The 19112-nt window shown below is 39.7% G+C and overlaps 1 protein-coding gene across 2 annotated transcripts; it reads left to right on the top strand.

Annotated features, from left to right (window-relative positions):
• The first annotated feature begins 358 nt into the window (after positions 1–358).
• LOC306861608 (NLR family CARD domain-containing protein 3-like) lies at positions 359–16761 on the top strand. 2 transcript variants are annotated; one of them, XM_079403984.1, is made up of 8 exons: positions 359–572; positions 772–853; positions 1059–1172; positions 1737–1850; positions 1952–3748; positions 6315–6485; positions 15112–15290; positions 15654–16761. In XM_079403984.1, coding segments are annotated over exons 2-8 (2427 nt in total). In that variant the 5' UTR covers positions 359–572; positions 772–803; the 3' UTR covers positions 15656–16761. The 2 variants fall into 2 exon arrangements, with proteins under 2 accessions (XP_079260110.1, XP_079260111.1); XM_079403985.1 differs by lacking the exon at positions 1737–1850 and having other exon boundaries at positions 369–572.
• Positions 16762–19112: the final 2351 nt, after the last annotated feature.

Raw genomic sequence — 19112 nt, 5'->3', positions numbered from 1 at the left:
CCGCCTCGACTCTCTGCCTGACTCCCGACTCTGCCTCTGCCTTGCCTCTATTGCACTGTTTTGCTGGTACTTAACCCTGCCTGTCTGACTATTCTAATAAAAGCTGCAAATGGATCTAATCCAGTCTGATCATTCGCAACAAAGTTGTTATGAGAAGAAATATGGAGGGTAGAGGAAAAAGAGTTCACATTAAAAAATATATATTAAATTCAGATATAGGACATGACATTGTCTCTGCATTGATTCAATACTTAGAAAGTACAGGTTTAATATATAGAGAATAAGCTTGTGACTCGGGAAGGAGGAGGGACTCTGACGAGGAAAGTGTTTCTGCTCCGAGTCACCAGCACATGGCAGTAATGCACTGAGTGCAGTATAATAAACAGAATGAAGAAGATCATCGTTTCCGCTCCACAGATAAAAGTGAAAGTAAATGTTCCGAGTTGATGTTTCTTCATTTAAACAGTCAGAATGGATTCTATACGGAATATCAGTGTTTCATAGGAACCTTTATCAAAGCGTGCAGCTGCTTCATAGAAAGAAGGTGGATTTAGTGAATCTGTGTAAATAAGGTGAGTGAATGACTTATATTTTTCTAGGCCTATCTTTGAATCTGTTCTTTTTGAAGCAGATGAAGTGGTTTGATTGGTGTTTGGTGTTATTTGATCATTTGTTAACACACGACTAACATTGTGTATCTGAGTCTCATGATCTGTTTCTCTCAGGATCCGTTCAGATCAATTATTGTGTTTGTTTGTCATTTCCATTCAGAGTCAGTGCTGGAGATCAGATTGTGTTTCATCATGGATCACACACCAACATCCACAGATGAAGATTGTTCTCCGGGATGCAGGTACTTTCAATAAACACTGGATTAAATCACCTTCAATCATGATAGATGGGAGTCTCTAGTGTGTTTTTGTGTCTGGAGGCTTTTAAGTTAAAATGAAGATTGTTTAAAATAATAATAGTAAGGTCTAAAAGCCTCCTCACTGCAGTATTTTTGATGAAAAAGAAAGCTATTATCATCATAAAGGATAAAATGTGTTTTGTTATAGTTCAGTTCATCAGAAGAGATCAGAAGCAGAGTCCAGCTGTGTGTCTCTGAGGAGTGAAGCGTCTATGAATCGTCCAATAGTGTTTAAGAGTGAAGATACAAAGACCGATCTCAGGTATGTTTTTACATAAATATTAGTCAATTTATATCAACATAGTGTTATCTTTATCTGATATTTTAACATAGTGTTAAACATAGTGTTAGGGGCCGTCGTGTCCTAAAGGATAGAGAGTTGGACTTGTAACCTGAAGGTTGTGGGTTTGAGTCTCGGGCCGGCAGGAATTGTAGGTGGGGGGAGTGAATGTCCAGCGCTCTCTCCCTCAATACCACGACTGAGGTGAGACCCTTGAGCAAGGCACCGAACCCCCAACTGCTCCCCGGGCGCCGCAACATTGGCTGCCCACTGCTCCGGGTGTATGTTCACTATTGAGTGTACACTTGGATGGGTTAAATGCAGAGCACAAATTCTGAGTATGGGTCACCATACCTGGCCAGACACCACTTCCCTTTCCACAGAGAGATGCATTTGTGAAAGCACTGTTCTATTTAACATCTTTTTTAATAAAATACTGTCAATGAAACGATCATTAAGTGTTCGTTAAAGTGATTGTTTAAATAGTATATGAGTATGTACTTTGTTGAATATGGTAAAGGATTTACTTTTATCTCTCTGTTATAGTTCATTTCATAAGAGGAAATCAGAAGCAGAGTCCAACTGTGTGTCTCTGAGGAGAGAAGCTTCTGTGAATCAGCCAATAGATTATAAGAGTGAAGATACAAAGACTGATCTCAGGTCTAATATTTCTGTAAAAGATTATTTCATTATGATACAGAATACATAAAAGACACTGTGCTCATTAGTTTATTTAATAATGCACTAGTTTAATTTTCCAGGCATGAAGTCCTCAACAGGTTTAGATCAAATCTGCTGAAGAAGTTTGGTCATCTGTATGAGGGAACAGCGACGCAGGGAAACCCAACACTCCTGAATGAGATCTACACAGAGCTCTACATCACAGAGAGTGAGAGTGGAGAGATCAGTAATGAGCATGAGGTGAGACAGATTGAGACACAATCCAGGAGAGCAGCAACAGAGGACACAGCCATCAAATGCAATGACATCTTTAGACCTTTACCTGGACAAGACGAAGCCATCAGAACTGTGCTGACAAAGGGAGTCGCTGGCATTGGAAAAACAGTCTCTGTGCAGAAGTTCATCCTGGACTGGGCTGAAGGGAAAGATAATCAGGACGTCCAGCTCATATTTCCACTGCCTTTCAGAGAAATTAACCTGATGAAGGACAAAACACTCAGTCTTTCAGATCTTCTTCATGTGTTTTTCCCTGAAACTAAAGAAATGGAAATATCCAGTGATGAATATAAAGTGTTGTTCATCTTTGATGGTCTGGATGAGTGCCGTCTGTCTCTGGATTTTCATAGCGATGTGAGGTTGTGTGATGTAAGTGAATCAGCCTCAGTGGATGTGCTGCTGATGAACCTGATTGTGGGGAATCTGCTTCCCTCTGCTCTCATCTGGATCACCTCCAGACCAGCAGCAGCTGATCTCGTCCCCTCTGAATGTGTCCATCGAGTGACAGAGGTACGAGGCTTCAATGAGCCACAGAAGGAGGAATACTTCAGGAAGAGAATCAGTGATCAGAGTCTGGCCAATACAATCATCTCACACCTGAAGTCATCAAGGAGCCTCTACATCATGTGCCACATCCCAGTGTTCTGCTGGATCTCAGCCGCTGTTCTGAAGAAGATGTTGAGTCGAGCAGAGAGTGGAGAGATTCCCAAGACTCTCACTGAAATGTACACACACTTCCTGATCCTTCAGACCGACATCAAACATGAGAAGGACTATGAGAAGAAGGTGACAGATGAAGACATGATCCTCAAACTGGGGAAAGTGGCTTTTCAGCAGCTTGTAAAAGGAAACCTGATCTTCTATGAGGAAGACCTGAGAGAGTGTGGCGTTGATGTGAGAGAAGCATCAGTGTACTCAGGATTGTGCACTCAGATCTTCAGAGAGGAGTTGGGCTTGTATCAGGGGAAAGTCTTCTGCTTTGTTCATCTGAGCATTCAGGAACATCTAGCAGCTCTATATGTGCACCTCACCTGGACAAACCACAACAGAAATGTGTTTGAGCAGAGTTTGTGGTCTAAAGTGAAGGAATGGTTTCAACTCAGTTCATCAGAACAGGTTTCATCATCTGAGCTGCATCAGAGAGCTGTGGATGAGGCTCTACTGAGTAAAAATGGACATCTGGACCTGTTCCTGCGGTTCCTTCTGGGTTTGTCAGTGAAGTCTCATCAGATTCTCCTACAACAAATAATGACACTGAAAAGAAGCAGCTCTGACAGCAATAAGAAAACAGTTGAGTACATCAAGAAGAAGATCAGGACCATTGACTCTCCAGAGAAATCCATTAATCTGTTCCACTGTCTGAATGAACTGGGTGATCTTTCACTAGTGGAGGAAATACAAGAGTATCTGAAATATGGAATCATAAAGGAAGCCAAACTCTCTTCATCTCAGTGGTTAGCTTTAGTTTTTGTGTTGTTGACATCAGAAGAGGAACTGAATGATTTTCATCTTGATCAATTTGTTAAAGAAAAGAATAAGGCTGAAAATATGGAAGTTCTTCAGAAGCTGCTGCCTGTGATTAAAGAATCCAGATCAGTTCAGTAAGTATCACTGAGAACAATCACTTCACTGTTAAAACTAGGGATGTGTGCTACGACTAATTTGACTATCATTTAAACTGAAGTTTTGTATCGACTAGTTGAGTAGTATAATAGCTAGAAATCGCCCAAAAATGGCAAAAGAAAAAAACTGTGTGTGTCTATATAACAGCCTACGCTTGAAATACTTACACTGTGAAATCCCTCAATTAATTCTGCTAAAAATAGGTCAGAATTATGCCGTATGCTTGCCTCGCGATATCCTCATTTAATTTTAGGTGGTCGTTAAACAGAAAATAAGGAAGAGCATACACTCAACATAAAACAGTGCATAGGTTGTTTATTCAGATCGGCTGGAGCAATGCAGAAATGGAAAATCAATCAATAGACTGACAGAATTCTTCATTTTCATATAACGTTAGCCAACATATTAAAACACAAGTCAAAAACAATAGAAAATTTAGCATTAAAATGGCTTTTAAATTTTTTTTGTCTACATTGTCTAAAAACCAAAACAAAGCTTGTTGTACTTACTCAGACCATGCGCATTTGTTCAGTGAATTTAACATGTTAATGTGGTCTGGCGAAAGACGGGACTAGAGGCGAAAAGCAAAACGCGCTCGAACTGAAGTCACAGGCAAGCTGAGTGATAACTACAAGCAAGCAGACAGTTTCGAAAAGAGCCTTGAAATCCCGCAGCACCACCGAAGTTTAGAGGAATAGACGTGTACACGGATGGTGTAGTTTCTGCCCAGATATTCTGCCCAGAGTTGTAGTTTCTGCCCAGATACACTTTTAAAAATATTTATATTGAAATATTTTGATGTATTCTTTTTCAAAAGTTTTATTTGAACTTATTTAAAATGTTTTAAATGTAACGTTAAAATGATGGTAATGCGTATTTATTTTCTCTCGTGTAATCGACTATTGTTTTCAGTGTGGACTAGCAGGAGCTGTACCGTTTATTAGTCGACTAGACCCGCACATCCCTAATTAAAACATTTAGAAAATCAACGTTAAAAGCTCATAAATCTTCAGTGTTGAGATGTTGTCCAGAGTTCAGTGGTCAGTATTTTGATGTGTTTTATATCAAATCAGTGACACTGTAAGATTCAGAGACTTGTGTGGTGCCACATCGGATCCAATATAGTCGACACAACATCGTCTTTTAGTTAACATTTTTTTGCGAATCCCACGTCAAATTGTGCCATGTTTGTAAATGAATCTGCGGTAAAATGAAGTGAACAAAAGACACGATTTCTTACTGATGCGGTCTGGGTCTTCATTAAAAATAAAGTTCTTTCACTCTTTTCTAACATTGGGATCAGAAGGAAGGCAATGCAAATACTGTGTTTTCCACAGCTTGGCACTGAACAGCATCTTTTTGTCTGCAGAGCATCTTTATCGTTTTCTGCATAGACTTGCATGTTCATCTCTCTCATAAACAATAAGTGTGTTCGACTTGAAGCGGTGCTGAATGATCAGTGTATGACGTCAAAGTGCAGCGAGAGCGATTCGAAAGCATAAGGATCTGTCTCTTATGGCTCTCTCTCTGCACAGAACCGCTTCAAGTTTTCAATTACATGTATTTTTTTTAAACAAAACACATTCAAGATAGATTTAAATATTTCATATTCTTTTACAAACATACTTTGCAAAAATGTCTGCAGATATTCTATACAACTCAAAAGTAAGTAAAGCTCAATTATACAGTAATTTTAACATATAAGCACAAGTCAACCTGCCATACCAAACAATACCACAGGGAGATGCCAAAGGACTGCATATAAACTACTATACAGGTCCATTCAGAATCACTAAACACACCAAAATACAAATGAAAAATGAAACCATTCTGAACTCAGCGATCTGAAGGCGGCTCGACGCCACAGTGAATAGTTCCTCTGTCAAGCTGTTTGGAGCGTCTGATGCCCATATGTACATAAACACCACTGATCCTCACAAACTTCTCCAAAACACGCCAGCATCTGTTATAAAACACTCGCTGTATTGAACTACGTGAATATACTGAGCTGTATTCAAGCAGAAATATGTACGAGAGCGCACAGACACTTTTCATTTGTGCATCAATTATAACTGACACAGCACCTAATGCATGATCCTGTATGCCACTGTTTATCTTTACCTTGATTACAATCATCATCCATCAAAACTTTATCCAGCCGAGAGCTTGTATATCATTTTTGAGCCGCCGTTCAGTCTGTATTTCACACAGCGTGATGAGAAACGGCTTTAAGTTATCTCGCGCCCCCCTGGTAGAGAACCACTGACATCATAGAGTAGAACATTCCACAAGCTGTCGTTTTGGCTTCAATATAAGCTGTTTTTAGACTAATGACAAAGTTTTGAGTTCTGAAACTTATAGGATGTTTTTATAGTACAATGTCCTCTTATGTCAAAAGATCAAGGGAATTTTGGTTTCTCAGTTCATGACCCCTTTAAACCACTGAAATTGTGCAACAAAGTAATATTATTTATCTTAAAATTATATTAAATGAGGCTCATGTTTTTGTTCTGTGACATTTTAGATTGTCATTGTTCTCTACAGGTTGAGAGATTGTGGCGTCACAGATGAAGGTTGTGCTGCTCTGGCTTCAGCTCTGAGATCAAACCCCTCACACCTGAGAGAACTGGATCTGTCTCTAAATAAAATAGGAGAATCAGTGAATCTGCTCTCTGATCTACTACAGGATCCTCACTGTAAACTGGAGAAACTGTGGTAAGATTATATATGACACACTGTAAAATATTTGTGAAGTGAAAAACAAATCACCCAAAAAAGTCTGAAAACACAATGACAAGTCAGACAAAATGTAAAAATGAGGTATTGTTTGTGAATGGAATACTTACTACTGATTGGATGAGACAACTGCCAATCAAGATACAGAGATACAGAAAGTAAAACATTGTGTGGCTTTGTTTCTTGTACATCTGTGGACTTCTGTGTTCATGTTAAACTTTAAACAAAAATGTTTTATTGCAATAATAAAGAAAGATTACTGTACGAACAAAACAAACAGAAAAGAACAGTATGTACAAAACATACAAAATACCTTTCAATAATAAAATACTTATAGATTAATAGATAACAAAAAATAAATATAATATAAAAACTCTTAATATAGACAAAGGAGTCACAAAAAAAAAGAAAAAAGAAGAAGAGAGGGCACACAGATAAAGACAAGTATATTAAGGAAAAATCTTAAACATGGCACAAATTCTAGATGTCTTTATAGCTTTCTTGTTAACAGACGTTGAAATTGTATTTAAATACAACTTCAGTTCTTGTTTGAAGATGTTAAAGTGGGGTTAACGATTAGTATATTTACATTTATGGACATAAAACTTTCCAATAAATAACAGGAGGTTTATACAAAAACTTGCATGAAATAGATTCTTATCTTTAGCACAAAACCCAAAAAGAATGTATTTATAAAATAAAGAGAAATCATTAAAAAAAAAAAACATTTGGACAAAGCATTAACATTATTCCAGAAAGACTGAACAGTAGGATATTCCCAAAATAAATGAGCTACGGTTTCAAAACAAAATTCACAGAAAGAACAAGATGTATCAATGTCACTTTTACATTTCTGCAAAAACTGCTTGACAGGATAAAACCTGTGAATTATTTCATAAGATATTTCTTATTTTTTTAAGGTGCTATTAAGAGAATCGAAGCCAATAAAATAACAGATTTACTAATATAATGAGTTTTATTTTTCCAAAGAAATTTAAGCAACATTACATCATTCAACTTACAGGTTGGTCTATCTACAAATAAGGAATGAGCAGCATAGGATAAGTGCCAGGTGCCCCCCTAGAAATACCTTCCGCCTTAGTAAGCAAAGTCCTACCTTTCAATGATAGATCTCTTAATAACCAAAGATTATTTTTTTTTAGTTTTCTCCATAATTGGGTTAAAAGTCTCCTGACATCTTAGTTTAGTATCTTTTATCATTTTGATTCCTAAATACGTGACATTCTCTTGGATGGGAATATTGCAGACAGAGGATGCAGCACAGTTTTTTTTAATTGGGAGTAACTCACATTTATTAATGTTCAGCAGAAGGCCAGAAGCATTTGAGAAAGATAAAAGAGACGTTAAAGCAATTGGGATCTGAGAGGCATCTCTTAAAAACAATGCCGTGTCATTGTTACAGTAACTGCCCAACACGGAGGTAAGTGTAAAAGCACAGAGTGTTTATTTACAGGATGAGTGGAACCAGTGATAGTGAGGTGAGTCGTGAACTTCAGATATCTTGTGGGTGATGAGTCGTGCTTCTAATGTGGCTTTCGTATTTTCAAATGCTTGACGTGGTGATGATGTGGAGCACAGGAGAGCGGGAATATCCACCACAGCACAGGATGGTCTGGAGACGGGGAAGACAACGAGGAGGAGAACAGGAGGTAAGTATCAACAGGTAAGGAATTCAGAGGTAATACTCAACGAATGGAATCCGTCGGGAGAGAGTCCACGTTGCAGGAATGAGATCGGACAACTGGGTGAACTGAGGTGAGTGCTCTTATGTGGTTCTTGGTGATGCTGGTGATGGGGTGCAGGTGCGTGTGATTAGAACTCGGGTGAAGTGGATCGTGGTAAGTGGCTGAGGGAAGAGCCTGGCCGTTCTGTGACAGTCATCAGCCAATTGGCTAATAATTAATTCCATTCCATCAACAGAAATTCCCTTCAGAAGTTCCATTAGTAAGACGGATAGAACTATTCCCCTTATGATAAAGCATTTTAATACATTTGCAAAAAAACTACCAAAACCAAGTCTCTGCAGGGCCTGTAACATAAAATCATGTTCTAAACAATCAAATGCTTTGTAGTAATGAAGAAAGAGGATAAAACTATCAGTGGAAATAAGATCTGAATAATCCAACAAATCTAAAATCAGGCGTATGTTATTAGATATATGTCTCTGGGGTATAAAACCTGATTGGCACTCATCAATTACATTATTAAGAATAGATTTTAACCTCTTTGCCAAAACTAAGGCAATTATTTTATAATCTGTATTCAGTAAAGAAATCGGACGTCAGTTTTCAATTAAAAGGGGATCTCTGTTAGACTTGGGTATTAAAGTTATTAGTTCCTGACATAAAGAGGGAGGAAGCGTTGTTTTGTTGATGCTCTCTAAAAACATTTTATGTAAAAAAGGAGCCAATTTTTGATTAAAAGCTTTATAAATCTCTAAAGATAGCCCATCGGTACCGGTTACTTTTTAGATTATTAATAGAGACAACAATTTCTGACAGACTAATAGGTGCATCACATAGACTACAATCTTTCATCACTGTTTTTTTTTTTTTTACGTGAAATAAAGAATCAAAGAAATTGGTGGCTGATTCCTGGCAGAATTTAGAAGAGTATAAAACATTATAAAATCTAGCACAATTACCTTAAAGTCATCAGTTACATTCCCATCAATACACTGTTGCTGAATATAATTTTTAACCAGCCTAAAGAAATAATTCTGCTCACCCTCCTCTAACCAATTCTGACGAGATCTGATGAAGGCACCTTCAGTCCTCATCTTCCGAGCATTCTGCTCGCAAATGTCCAATCCTTGGAAAATAAGATGGACGATCTTAGAGCCAGGATTAGTTTCCAACGAGACATAAAGGACTGCAACATCCTTTGTTTGTCAGAAACGTGGCTTTCGTCCATGATCCCGGACACTGCTGTAATGCCCAGTGAGAACTTCTCTGTTTTTCGGACGGATAGAACAGCAGAGGCCGGTAAATCCAGGGGTGGAGGAGTGTGTTTCATGATTAATAAGAAATGGTGTGATCCCAGGAATATCTCCATTCTGTCGCGTTCCTGCTTGCCTCATCTGGAACATCTTTCCATTATTTGCCGCCCATTTTATCTGCCCCGGGAGTTTTCATCGATCATTGTTAATCCTGTGTACATTCCACCACAGGCAGACACCGGCTTGACTTTTTCTAAACTTCACGATGTGCTCAGCGGCTACATTAACAAACATCCTGACACTGCCTTCATCATCGCGGGGGACATTAACAAAGCCAACCTCAAGCAGGTCATGCCAAACCTTTATCAACACGTATCCTGTCCAACTAGAGGACCAAACACACTGGATCATTGCTACACTCAGTTCAAGAATGCCTACAAAGCCCGCTCACTACCGGCTTTTGGCAAATCGGACCATGCCACCATTTTCCTAACACCGGAATACACACAAAGGCTTGTTCAGGAACCTCCGGTGCAGAGAGTAGTGACGCGCTGGTTCTCCCACTCAGAGACTATGCTGCAGGCGGCTCTTGATGACGTCGACTGGGACAAGTTCCGGGCGAGTTCTTCTGACGTCAGCGAGTTCACGGATGTAGCATTAAGCTTTGTAAACACGCTAACCGAGCAAGCTACAGAAACAATAACTATAAGGACATTCTCCAATCAGAAACCGTGGGTGGACAGATCAATCCGTGCTGCGGTTAACACACGCACTGCAGCTTATAATGAGGCTCTTCTGACCGGGAATATGCGCGACTACAAAGCATCGTGCTATGCTCTCCGACGCGCAATAAGAGCCACTAAACACAGATACAGAGAGAGAGAATTGAGTCTCATTTCCAGCTCAATGACTCTCGACGGATGTGGCAGGGACTGAGGACCATCTGTGCCTTTGGAAACAAACCCTCTGCGGTGGTGAGAGCAGATCCGTTGCTGGCCGACGAGTTAAACATCTTCTATGGCCGCTTCGATTGCAACAGCGGCGGCATGTCTCTGCTGACCAGCGCGTCAGGAAGCAGCAGGCAGAGCAGCGATGATCCTGTAATCACCAGAGGATGAGGTTTGGAGGGCGCTAAAGAAAGTGAACATCAGGAAAGCAGCCGGACCTGATGGGATAACCGGCCCGCTGGTTTGTTCACTTCCATCTTTAATGAGTCCCTTGCTACCTCCGTGGTTCCCACCTCATTCAAAAAATCTGTCATTATCCCTGTGCCAAAGAACAATAAACCCTCTTGTCTGAATGACTATCGCCCAGTTGCCCTCACATCTATAGTCATGAAGGTTTTTGAGAGACTTGTAAAGAGCCACATCTGCTCCTCCATACCTGATACTTTGGACCCTCTTCAGTTTGCCTATCACCAAAACAGATCTACTGACGATCTCTGCCAGAGCGCTCCTTAGAATTCGTGCTGCCAGAGCACCCCCGAGAATCCGCGCTGCCAGAGCGCTCCTTAGAATTCGCGCTTCTAGAGCACCCCCAAGAATCCGCGCTTCCAGAGCGTCCCTGAGAATCCACGCTGCCAGAGCGCCCTCGAGAATCCGCGCTGCCAGAGCGCCACAGAGAATCCTCGCTTCCAGAGCACCGCCAAGTGTCCGCGCTGTCCGAGCGCCCCCGAGTGTCCGCGCCGCCAGAGCGCCCCTGAGTGTACGCTCTGTCCGAGCGCCCCCGAGTGTCCGCGCTGTCCGAGCCTCCAGTCCCGCCATGGTTCCCTGAGTCTCCTGATCCGCCATGGCTCCCTTACCTTTTATATTCTGAGTGTTCAGTCTGCTTCTGTAACAATATACACTCACCTAAAGGATTATTAGGAACACCATACTAATACTGTGTTTGACCCCCTTTCGCCTTCAGAACTGCCTTAATTCTACGTGGCATTGATTCAACAAGGTGCTGAAAAGCGTTCTTTAGAAATGTTGGCCCATATTGATAGGATAGCATCTTGCAGTTGATGGAGATTTGTGGGATGCACATCCAGGGCACGAAGCTCCCGTTCCACCACATCCCAAAGATGCTCTATTGGGTTGAGATCTGGTGACTGTGGAGGCCATTTTAGTACAGTGAACTCATTGTCATGTTCAAGAAACCAATTTGAAATGATTCGAGCTTTGTGACATGGTGCATTATCCTGCTGGAAGTAGCCATCAGAGGATGGGTGCATGGTGGTCATAAAGGGATGGACATGGTCAGAAACAATGCTCAGGTAGGCCGTGGCATTTAAACGATGCCCAATTGGCACTAAGAGGCTTAAAGTGTGCCAAGAAAACATCCCCCATACCATTACACCACCACCACCAGCCTGCACAGTGGTAACAAAATATGATGGATCCATGTTCTCATTCTGTTTACGCCAATTTCTGACTCTACCATCTGAATGTCTCAACAGAAATCGAGAGTCGTCAGACCAGGCAACATTTTTCCAGTCTTCAACCGTCCAATTTTGGTGAGCTCGTGCAAATTGTAGCCTCTTTTTCCTATTTGTAGTGGAGATGAGTGGTACCCGGTGGGGTCTTCTGCTGTTGTAGCCCATCCGCCTCAAGGTTGTGCGTGTTGTGGCTTCACAAATGCTTTGCTGCATACCTCGGTTGTAACGAGTGGTTATTTCAGTCAAAGTTGCTCTTCTATCAGCTTGAATCAGTCGGCCCATTCTCCTCTGACCTCTAGCATCAACAAGGCATTTTCGCCCACAGGACTGCCGCATACTGGATGTTTTTCCCTTTTCACACCATTCTTTGTAAACCCTAGAAATGGTTGTGTGTGAAAATCCCAGTAACTGAGCAGATTGTGAAATAATCAGACCTGCCCGTCTGGCACCAACAACCATGCCACGCTCAAAATAGCTTAAATCACCTTTCTTTCCCATTCTGACATTCAGTTTGGAGTTCAGGAGATTGTCTTGACCAGGACCACACCCCTAAATGCATTGAAGCAACTGCCATGTGATTGGTTGATTAGATAATTGGATTAATGAGAAATTGAACAGGTGTTCCTAATAATCCTTTAGGTGAGTGTATAGCCTATATATATTTTTTTTTTATTCACAACAGTTTACAGTCGCCCACAGAAAAAAACTGTTCCCGCGCCCCTGAACCGATCTCTTTTCATATTTACTCAAAGCACGAAATGAACATGATTAAACATCAGAAAGTATTTTATTTCAACCGCGGAACACACCATTTCTCAAGTTTAAGTCCAGGGAAGTTAATCTATTATTCTGTCTGATTTGTGGTTAAGGCTAGAAGTATACATATTTTCCGAGCCGACAGTATCACGTGAAACCTATGAAAATGGTTTTAAAAAGCACATAGCGCCATAGTTTCATCACTTTAGAGTGTCGCAGTGATGGTGTTTTTGCAGGAGAGGACCTGTCATAGTTTAATGAGAGGGAAGATGACATGAAGCGACGCGAGGTTAACTGCATTGAAAACAGATGAGCACACATGTGCATGAAGCTCAAATAAAGTTCATGGGATTTTGTCCACAGAATGATAAGAACACACGTTTTAACATATTATTTTATTATTTAACACTCAGTGTTTAACTTTCAGCCATGCATACAGCGCCGGACATGACAGGTTTATCTAATATAAGTATTTTAAAGGAATATCTTAGCTTATTGCTGCTACCGTGGCAACAAACAACAGCACAGCTTAACCTTCCGCTCGTATTTATATTTACAGGTCCTTTTCAAAAAATTAGCATATTGTGATAAAGTTCATTATTTTCTGTAATGTACTGATAAACATTAGACTTTCATGTATTTTAGATTCATTACAACACAACTGAAGTAGTTCAAGCCTTTTATTGTTTTAATATTGATGATTTTGGCATACAGCTCATGAAAACCCAAAATTCCTATCTCAAAAAATTAGCATATCATGAAAAGGTTCTCTAAACGAGCTATTAACCTAATCATCTGAATCAACTAATTAACTCTAAACACCTGCAAAAGATTCCTGAGGCTTTTAAAAACTCCCAGCCTGGTTCATTACTTAAAACCGCAATCATGGGTAAGACTGCCGACCTGACTCCTGTCCAGAAGGCCATCATTGACACCCTCAAGCAAGAGGGTAAGACACAGAAAGAAATTGCTGAACGAATAGGCTGTTCCCAGAGTGATGTATCAAGGCACCTCAGTGGGAAGTCTGTGGGAAGGAAAAAGTGTGGCAGGACCGATTCCAGACCTTGGGGGACCTGCGGAAGCAGTGGACTGAGTCTGGAGTAGAAACATCCAGAGCCACCGTGTACAGGCGTGTGCAGGAAATGGGCTACAGGTGCCGCATTCCCCAGGTCAAGCCACTTTTGAACCAGAAACAGCGGCAGAAGCGCCTGACCTGGGCTACAGAGAAGCAGCACTGGACTGTTGCTCAGTGGTCCAAAGTACTTTTTTCGGATGAAAGAAAATTTTGCATGTCATTCGGAAATCAAGGTGCCAGAGTCTGGAGGAAGACTGGGGAGAGGGAAATGCCAAAATGCCTGAAGTCCAGTGTCAAGTACCCACAGTCAGTGATGCTGGTGTTGGTCCACTGTGTTTTATCAAGGGCAGGGTCAATGCAGCTAGCTATCAGGAGATTTTGGAGCACTTCATGCTTCCATCTGCTGAAAAGCTTTATGGAGATGAAGATTTCATTTTTCAGCACGACCTGGCACCTGCTCACAGTGCCAAAACCACTGGTAAATGGTTTACTGACCATGGTATTACTGTGCTCAATTGGCCTGCCAACTCTCCTGACCTGAACCCCATAGAGAATCTGTGGGATATTGTGAAGAGAAAGTTGAGAGACGCAAGACCCAACACTCTGGATGAGCTTAAGGCCGCTATCGAAGCATCCTGGGCCTCCATAACACCTCAGCAGTGCCACAGGCTGATTGCCTCCATGCCACGCCGCATTGAAGCAGTCATTTCTGCAAAAGGATTCCCGACCAAGTATTGAGTGCATAACTGAACATAATTATTTGAAGGTTGACTTTTTTTGTACTAAAAACACTTTTCTTTTATTGGTCGGATGAAATATGCTAATTTTTTGAGATAGGAATTTTGGGTTTTCATGAGCTGTATGCCAAAATCATCAAATATTAAAACAATAAAAGGCTTGAACTACTTCAGTTGTGTTGTAATGAATCTAAAATACATGAAAGTCTAATGTTTATCAGTACATTACAGAAAATAATGAACTTTATCACAATATGCTAATTTTTTGAAAAGGACCTGTAGTTATATTGAAAAAGTTTCAATTCAGTCGATCTTTTTTATCCCGTTTTAACATGCATTTCTATGGAGACAGACCATAGCTGTCGGGCAAGATGGCGGATAGCAACGGTGGCACATAATATACGCGTTCTGATTGGTCAGATCACCTGTCAATCAAGCACTTAACGAATAGTCAATTGCCCTAACTGACAGTGCAATAAATATTATTTTTAATGAGGCTTTAAATAATTTATGATCATGTTTTTTTTTTTTTCCTTGACATTTTAAATCTCAGGCCAGTGATGCATCACACATTGATTTGTACTTTCTCTTTATTAATGTATTCTCAGCTGAACTGATCTGATCTGAGAGAGTGACGAGTGTGTCATTGTTCTCTACAGGTTGAGTGATTGTGGCGTCACAGATGAAGGTTGTGCTGCTCTGGCTTCAGCTCTGAGATCAAACCCCTCACACCTGAGACACCTGGATCTGTCCTGGAATAAACTAGGAAAATCAGGAGTGAAGTTACTCTCTGATATGAATGCTGATCCACATTATAAACTGGAGACATTATACTATTGTGAGTATATTATTATTTAAATCTTTTAAAATGACCAAAGGTGAGTAACAGACCTCATATGTGTGTAATTGGAGAATATAAAACAATAATTCAGCTTCACTTTAGTCCCAGTACATTAAACTGCTTAATTCTCTGATGATCTGTGAATATATTAATATTTTCATCTCTTCCAGTGTCTCTGTGTGTAAATGATAAAGAGAGAGTTGTTGATCATCACTGTTATTAATCTATGATCAGTTGTGCATTCATATCTCTGGCTGTAATATGAATATACTGTGTTTTTTCTGAACTGGATCTGCTGATGTGATGTGACAGCAGTAATGTCTCAGACTCATATGTGATTGTCTGTGTGTTTTATTGTAGGACTCTCAGTATTTATACGTCAGTCCAGTTTCCTCAGGATCAGCTGATGGTGAATAAGGAGCCGCTACAGAGACGTCACAGTCACACAATCAACAGAGACTGAAGACACAGACACACACAGCATCACAGAAAGTGAAAACACAGGGCTTATATAGGCAGAGTTAGCAATGGCATGTGACAATATGTAATTCTGCAAAAAACTAAAACACGTCTTGAGAGTCTTTCACTGCAGGACGTCTTATTGTGACGTCAAATTATTCAGACTGGATTTCCCTCTAAACGTCATCACCAGACAGTCGTTTCCAAACATACTCAAAAGAATCAAAAACACAACAAAATATGATGAAAAGCAACAAATGATTAAATATTTCCAAGTCATCCTCACGTTGATTGGATCCTACTGTGACAAGGACGAGTCTCCATGTGTTACACTCCGTGACTCAGAAGAGACGGAACAACAGAGACACACAAGAAAGAAGCAGAATGCAATCTTTATTAAAAGAATCAAACCACAACAAAAAAACAACAACATAGAATGTAACAGTCAGGACACAGTGATGTAAAGGGAAATGAATGCATGGAAGTGTAATGTAGTGTAGCAGTGTTGGATGAACAAAAGAAACAAACCTAAAGGAACCTAAACTAAATCAGAAGTCCAGTATGCAGCTCTCTCGTGGACATTCATCTCGCTTCTCTTAAAAAGGCCCAAAAGGAAGTCAACAACAGGCGTCCTCAGTGAAACTACCAGAGAACAATCACTCGGGAGGAAAACCCCACATAATGCACAGTCTCCTGTGAGGGCAAAGTTTAGGTGTAGGGTAGGTGTAGGGCAATAGCACATACAGTTTGTACAGTATAAAAACCATTACGCCTATGGGATGAACCTACTTTTCACAAAAACAAACGTGTGTGTGTTCACTGCTGTGTGTGTGCACTTGGATGGGTTAAATGCAGAGCACAAATTTCGAGTATGGGTCACAATACTTAGCCACACGTCACGTTACTTACACTTTTTATTTTTTATTTTTTTACTCTTTCATTATGATGTATTATATTAAGCTTCTTGTAAAGCATTACATTTTCAATAAAACAATTATCAGAAGACATCCGATTGAGTTTGTGACTTTGTTAATTCTCGATATATCTTCAATGAGTCGCGCAGTAATCAGCACTGGCGATCTACAGAGAAGAAGATCTGTCCAACAATAAGTGGATGACGTTTCCTGAAAAAAGTGTTTGTTTCTCTGAAGGATTTCAGGAGCGAGCTCAAAATGAGACGCGCGCTGGAGTTTCTCTTGAAATTAAAGTCTGCACAGTATTTACTAGAATATTTTCCATGACATCATGAACATCTGGTTTGCTCTTCATTTTCTGTCTTTTAGTCACCTCATTTACAAAGTCAATTTAAACTCATCTGCAAATAATTATATAATGATAACATCAGCCAGTACAGATTTTTTTTTGTTTGTTTGTTTGTGTAACGCCACGCCAGCAGAGGGAGCCCTCACCTGAATACTGACTGCATGCTCCCTCTGCTGCTTCTACTTCCACTTCCTGTTTGGTACTTTAAAAGCGATCACCATGTGCTTCCACCTTGCGAAGTATTGCCAGTTTCACCTGCCTTACCGAGCGTTTTTCATATACCCTGTCTGATTACCTGTTGCCGTCTTGTTTTGCCTCTGGATTATCGAGTTTACGGATCGCCCTTTTGGATTGTTTGTCAGTGAAGACTGCTTTGTGGTTTGACCCCTTTTGCCTGCCTTTGTCTTTTGCTCTCTAGATTTCCCCTTCTTGCTACTTTTGTTTATTTGGACTGATCACCCGGTATTGACCCTCTGCCTGCTTTATCTCACCGCTGCCTGGAATACGTTTATGTTGCATCTGCCTTAGACTGCCTTCTGACACCGACCTCCTGCCTGTTTTGTGTACTCATCCGCAAATGGATTCAACTTCTGCCTCAGCGTCCCCGTTACAGTTTGTTTGTTTTATTTTTGGAAAGATGTCTTCTACTCAACAAGGCTGCATTTGTTTGATCAAAAATACATTAAAAACTATGAAATATTTTAACAATTTAAAACTGACTTTTTGAATATCTGTTAAACTGTATTTTATTTCTGTGATCAAATCTGTATTTTCAGCATCATTACTCCACTTTTCAGTGTCACATGATTTTCAGAAATCATTCTAATATGTAATAATCGTGTCTAATATTATTGTGGAGTACAAACTGTGATTCAAAAGTTTGGTGTATTTACAATTAAAAGAAGAAGAAATTAATCCTTTTATTCATCAAGAAATATAAAAAAATTAAACGTGTAAAAAATAAAAAAACAAAAATAAAATGTATCACAGTTTCCACAAAAATAATGTGCAGCACAACTGTGTTCAACATTGATAATAATCAGAAATGTTTCTTGAGCAGCAAAACAGTATATTATTATGATTTCTGAAGATCATGGGTCCCACTTTATATTAGGTAGCTTTAACTACTATGTACTTACTTTTAAATTAATAATTTGATACTTATTTGGTACATACATGTTTTTACATTGTACTTATATTTTTTTAAAATACCTATCTGTAATTAATTTCTGTAATTAAATTTATAATTACACTGTTGCCCCTCACACCGTAAGACTGGAGTAATGATGCTGAAAATATAGCTGCACATAAATAAATTTCAGTTTAACAGATATTCACATAGAAAACATTTTGCATTGTAATATTTATTTTTTATTTTTTTATATACAGTATTTTTGATCAAACAAATGCAGCTTTGGTGAACATTAATTATTCGATCTTTTGATGTCTGTACCAGAGGTCACATTAACTGAAAATATTCCATCATTTACAGAATTTTTTTTTTGGCAGTGATGGAAAGTCTGAAGGCCATCCATCTATTAAAATGGAGAAATCAGATGTTTTGTTGTTGGTAGTGGCCTCCGCTCCGCTGTCACTGCAGGAGTGGTGTTGAATCTCTGTTCATCTGTTCTCTTCACAAATAAATGCATAAGTCTATTCACCTTATTTTTCATGTAAACGCGGACGCCGCCATTTTCGAACTATAATGTGTCAGATTTCCGGTAAAGTACTTCCGCTAATATTAGTTGTATTGTGATTACGTAGTTTTGCGTCGACTGTGTAGATTTTACAGGCTAGTTAACTTTTAATATGGACTACAGAAAGACTGGTGTACTTTGCGCAGTTAGGGGGTGTCATAATAGCTGGTTCAAACGTAAAAAATACCTGCAAGACATTTGTTTTGATCATAATCCACGCACAAGAGCTGAATGTGGATGTGCGTGTTTACACTATTAGTTGTTGAACTCCACTGAATTGACAGTGGTTCTAGAAATAATCAGTTGTATATTATTATTGTACAGTATTGTGTATATAAAACCACAAATTCACTGCTACTAATTTAGTAATTTAATTACTACTAATTTAATTTGAATCATT

Source organism: Barbus barbus (assembly GCF_936440315.1).
Source record: "Barbus barbus genome assembly, chromosome: 42".
Lineage (NCBI taxonomy): Eukaryota > Metazoa > Chordata > Actinopteri > Cypriniformes > Cyprinidae > Barbus > Barbus barbus.
This window is presented reverse-complemented; position numbering and strand designations above follow the sequence as displayed.

Bases quoted from the DNA above. Each gene is read 5' to 3' on its own strand.
- LOC306861608 (XM_079403984.1), top strand. From the start codon at position 804: ATGGATCACACACCAACATCCACAGATGAAGATTGTTCTCCGGGATGC. The intron at 854-1,058 runs GTACTTTCAATA...GTTTTGTTATAG, and splicing joins GATTGTTCTCCGGGATGCAG to TTCAGTTCATCAGAAGAGAT. The intron at 6,486-15,111 runs GTAAGATTATAT...TGTTCTCTACAG, and splicing joins TGTAAACTGGAGAAACTGTG to GTTGAGTGATTGTGGCGTCA.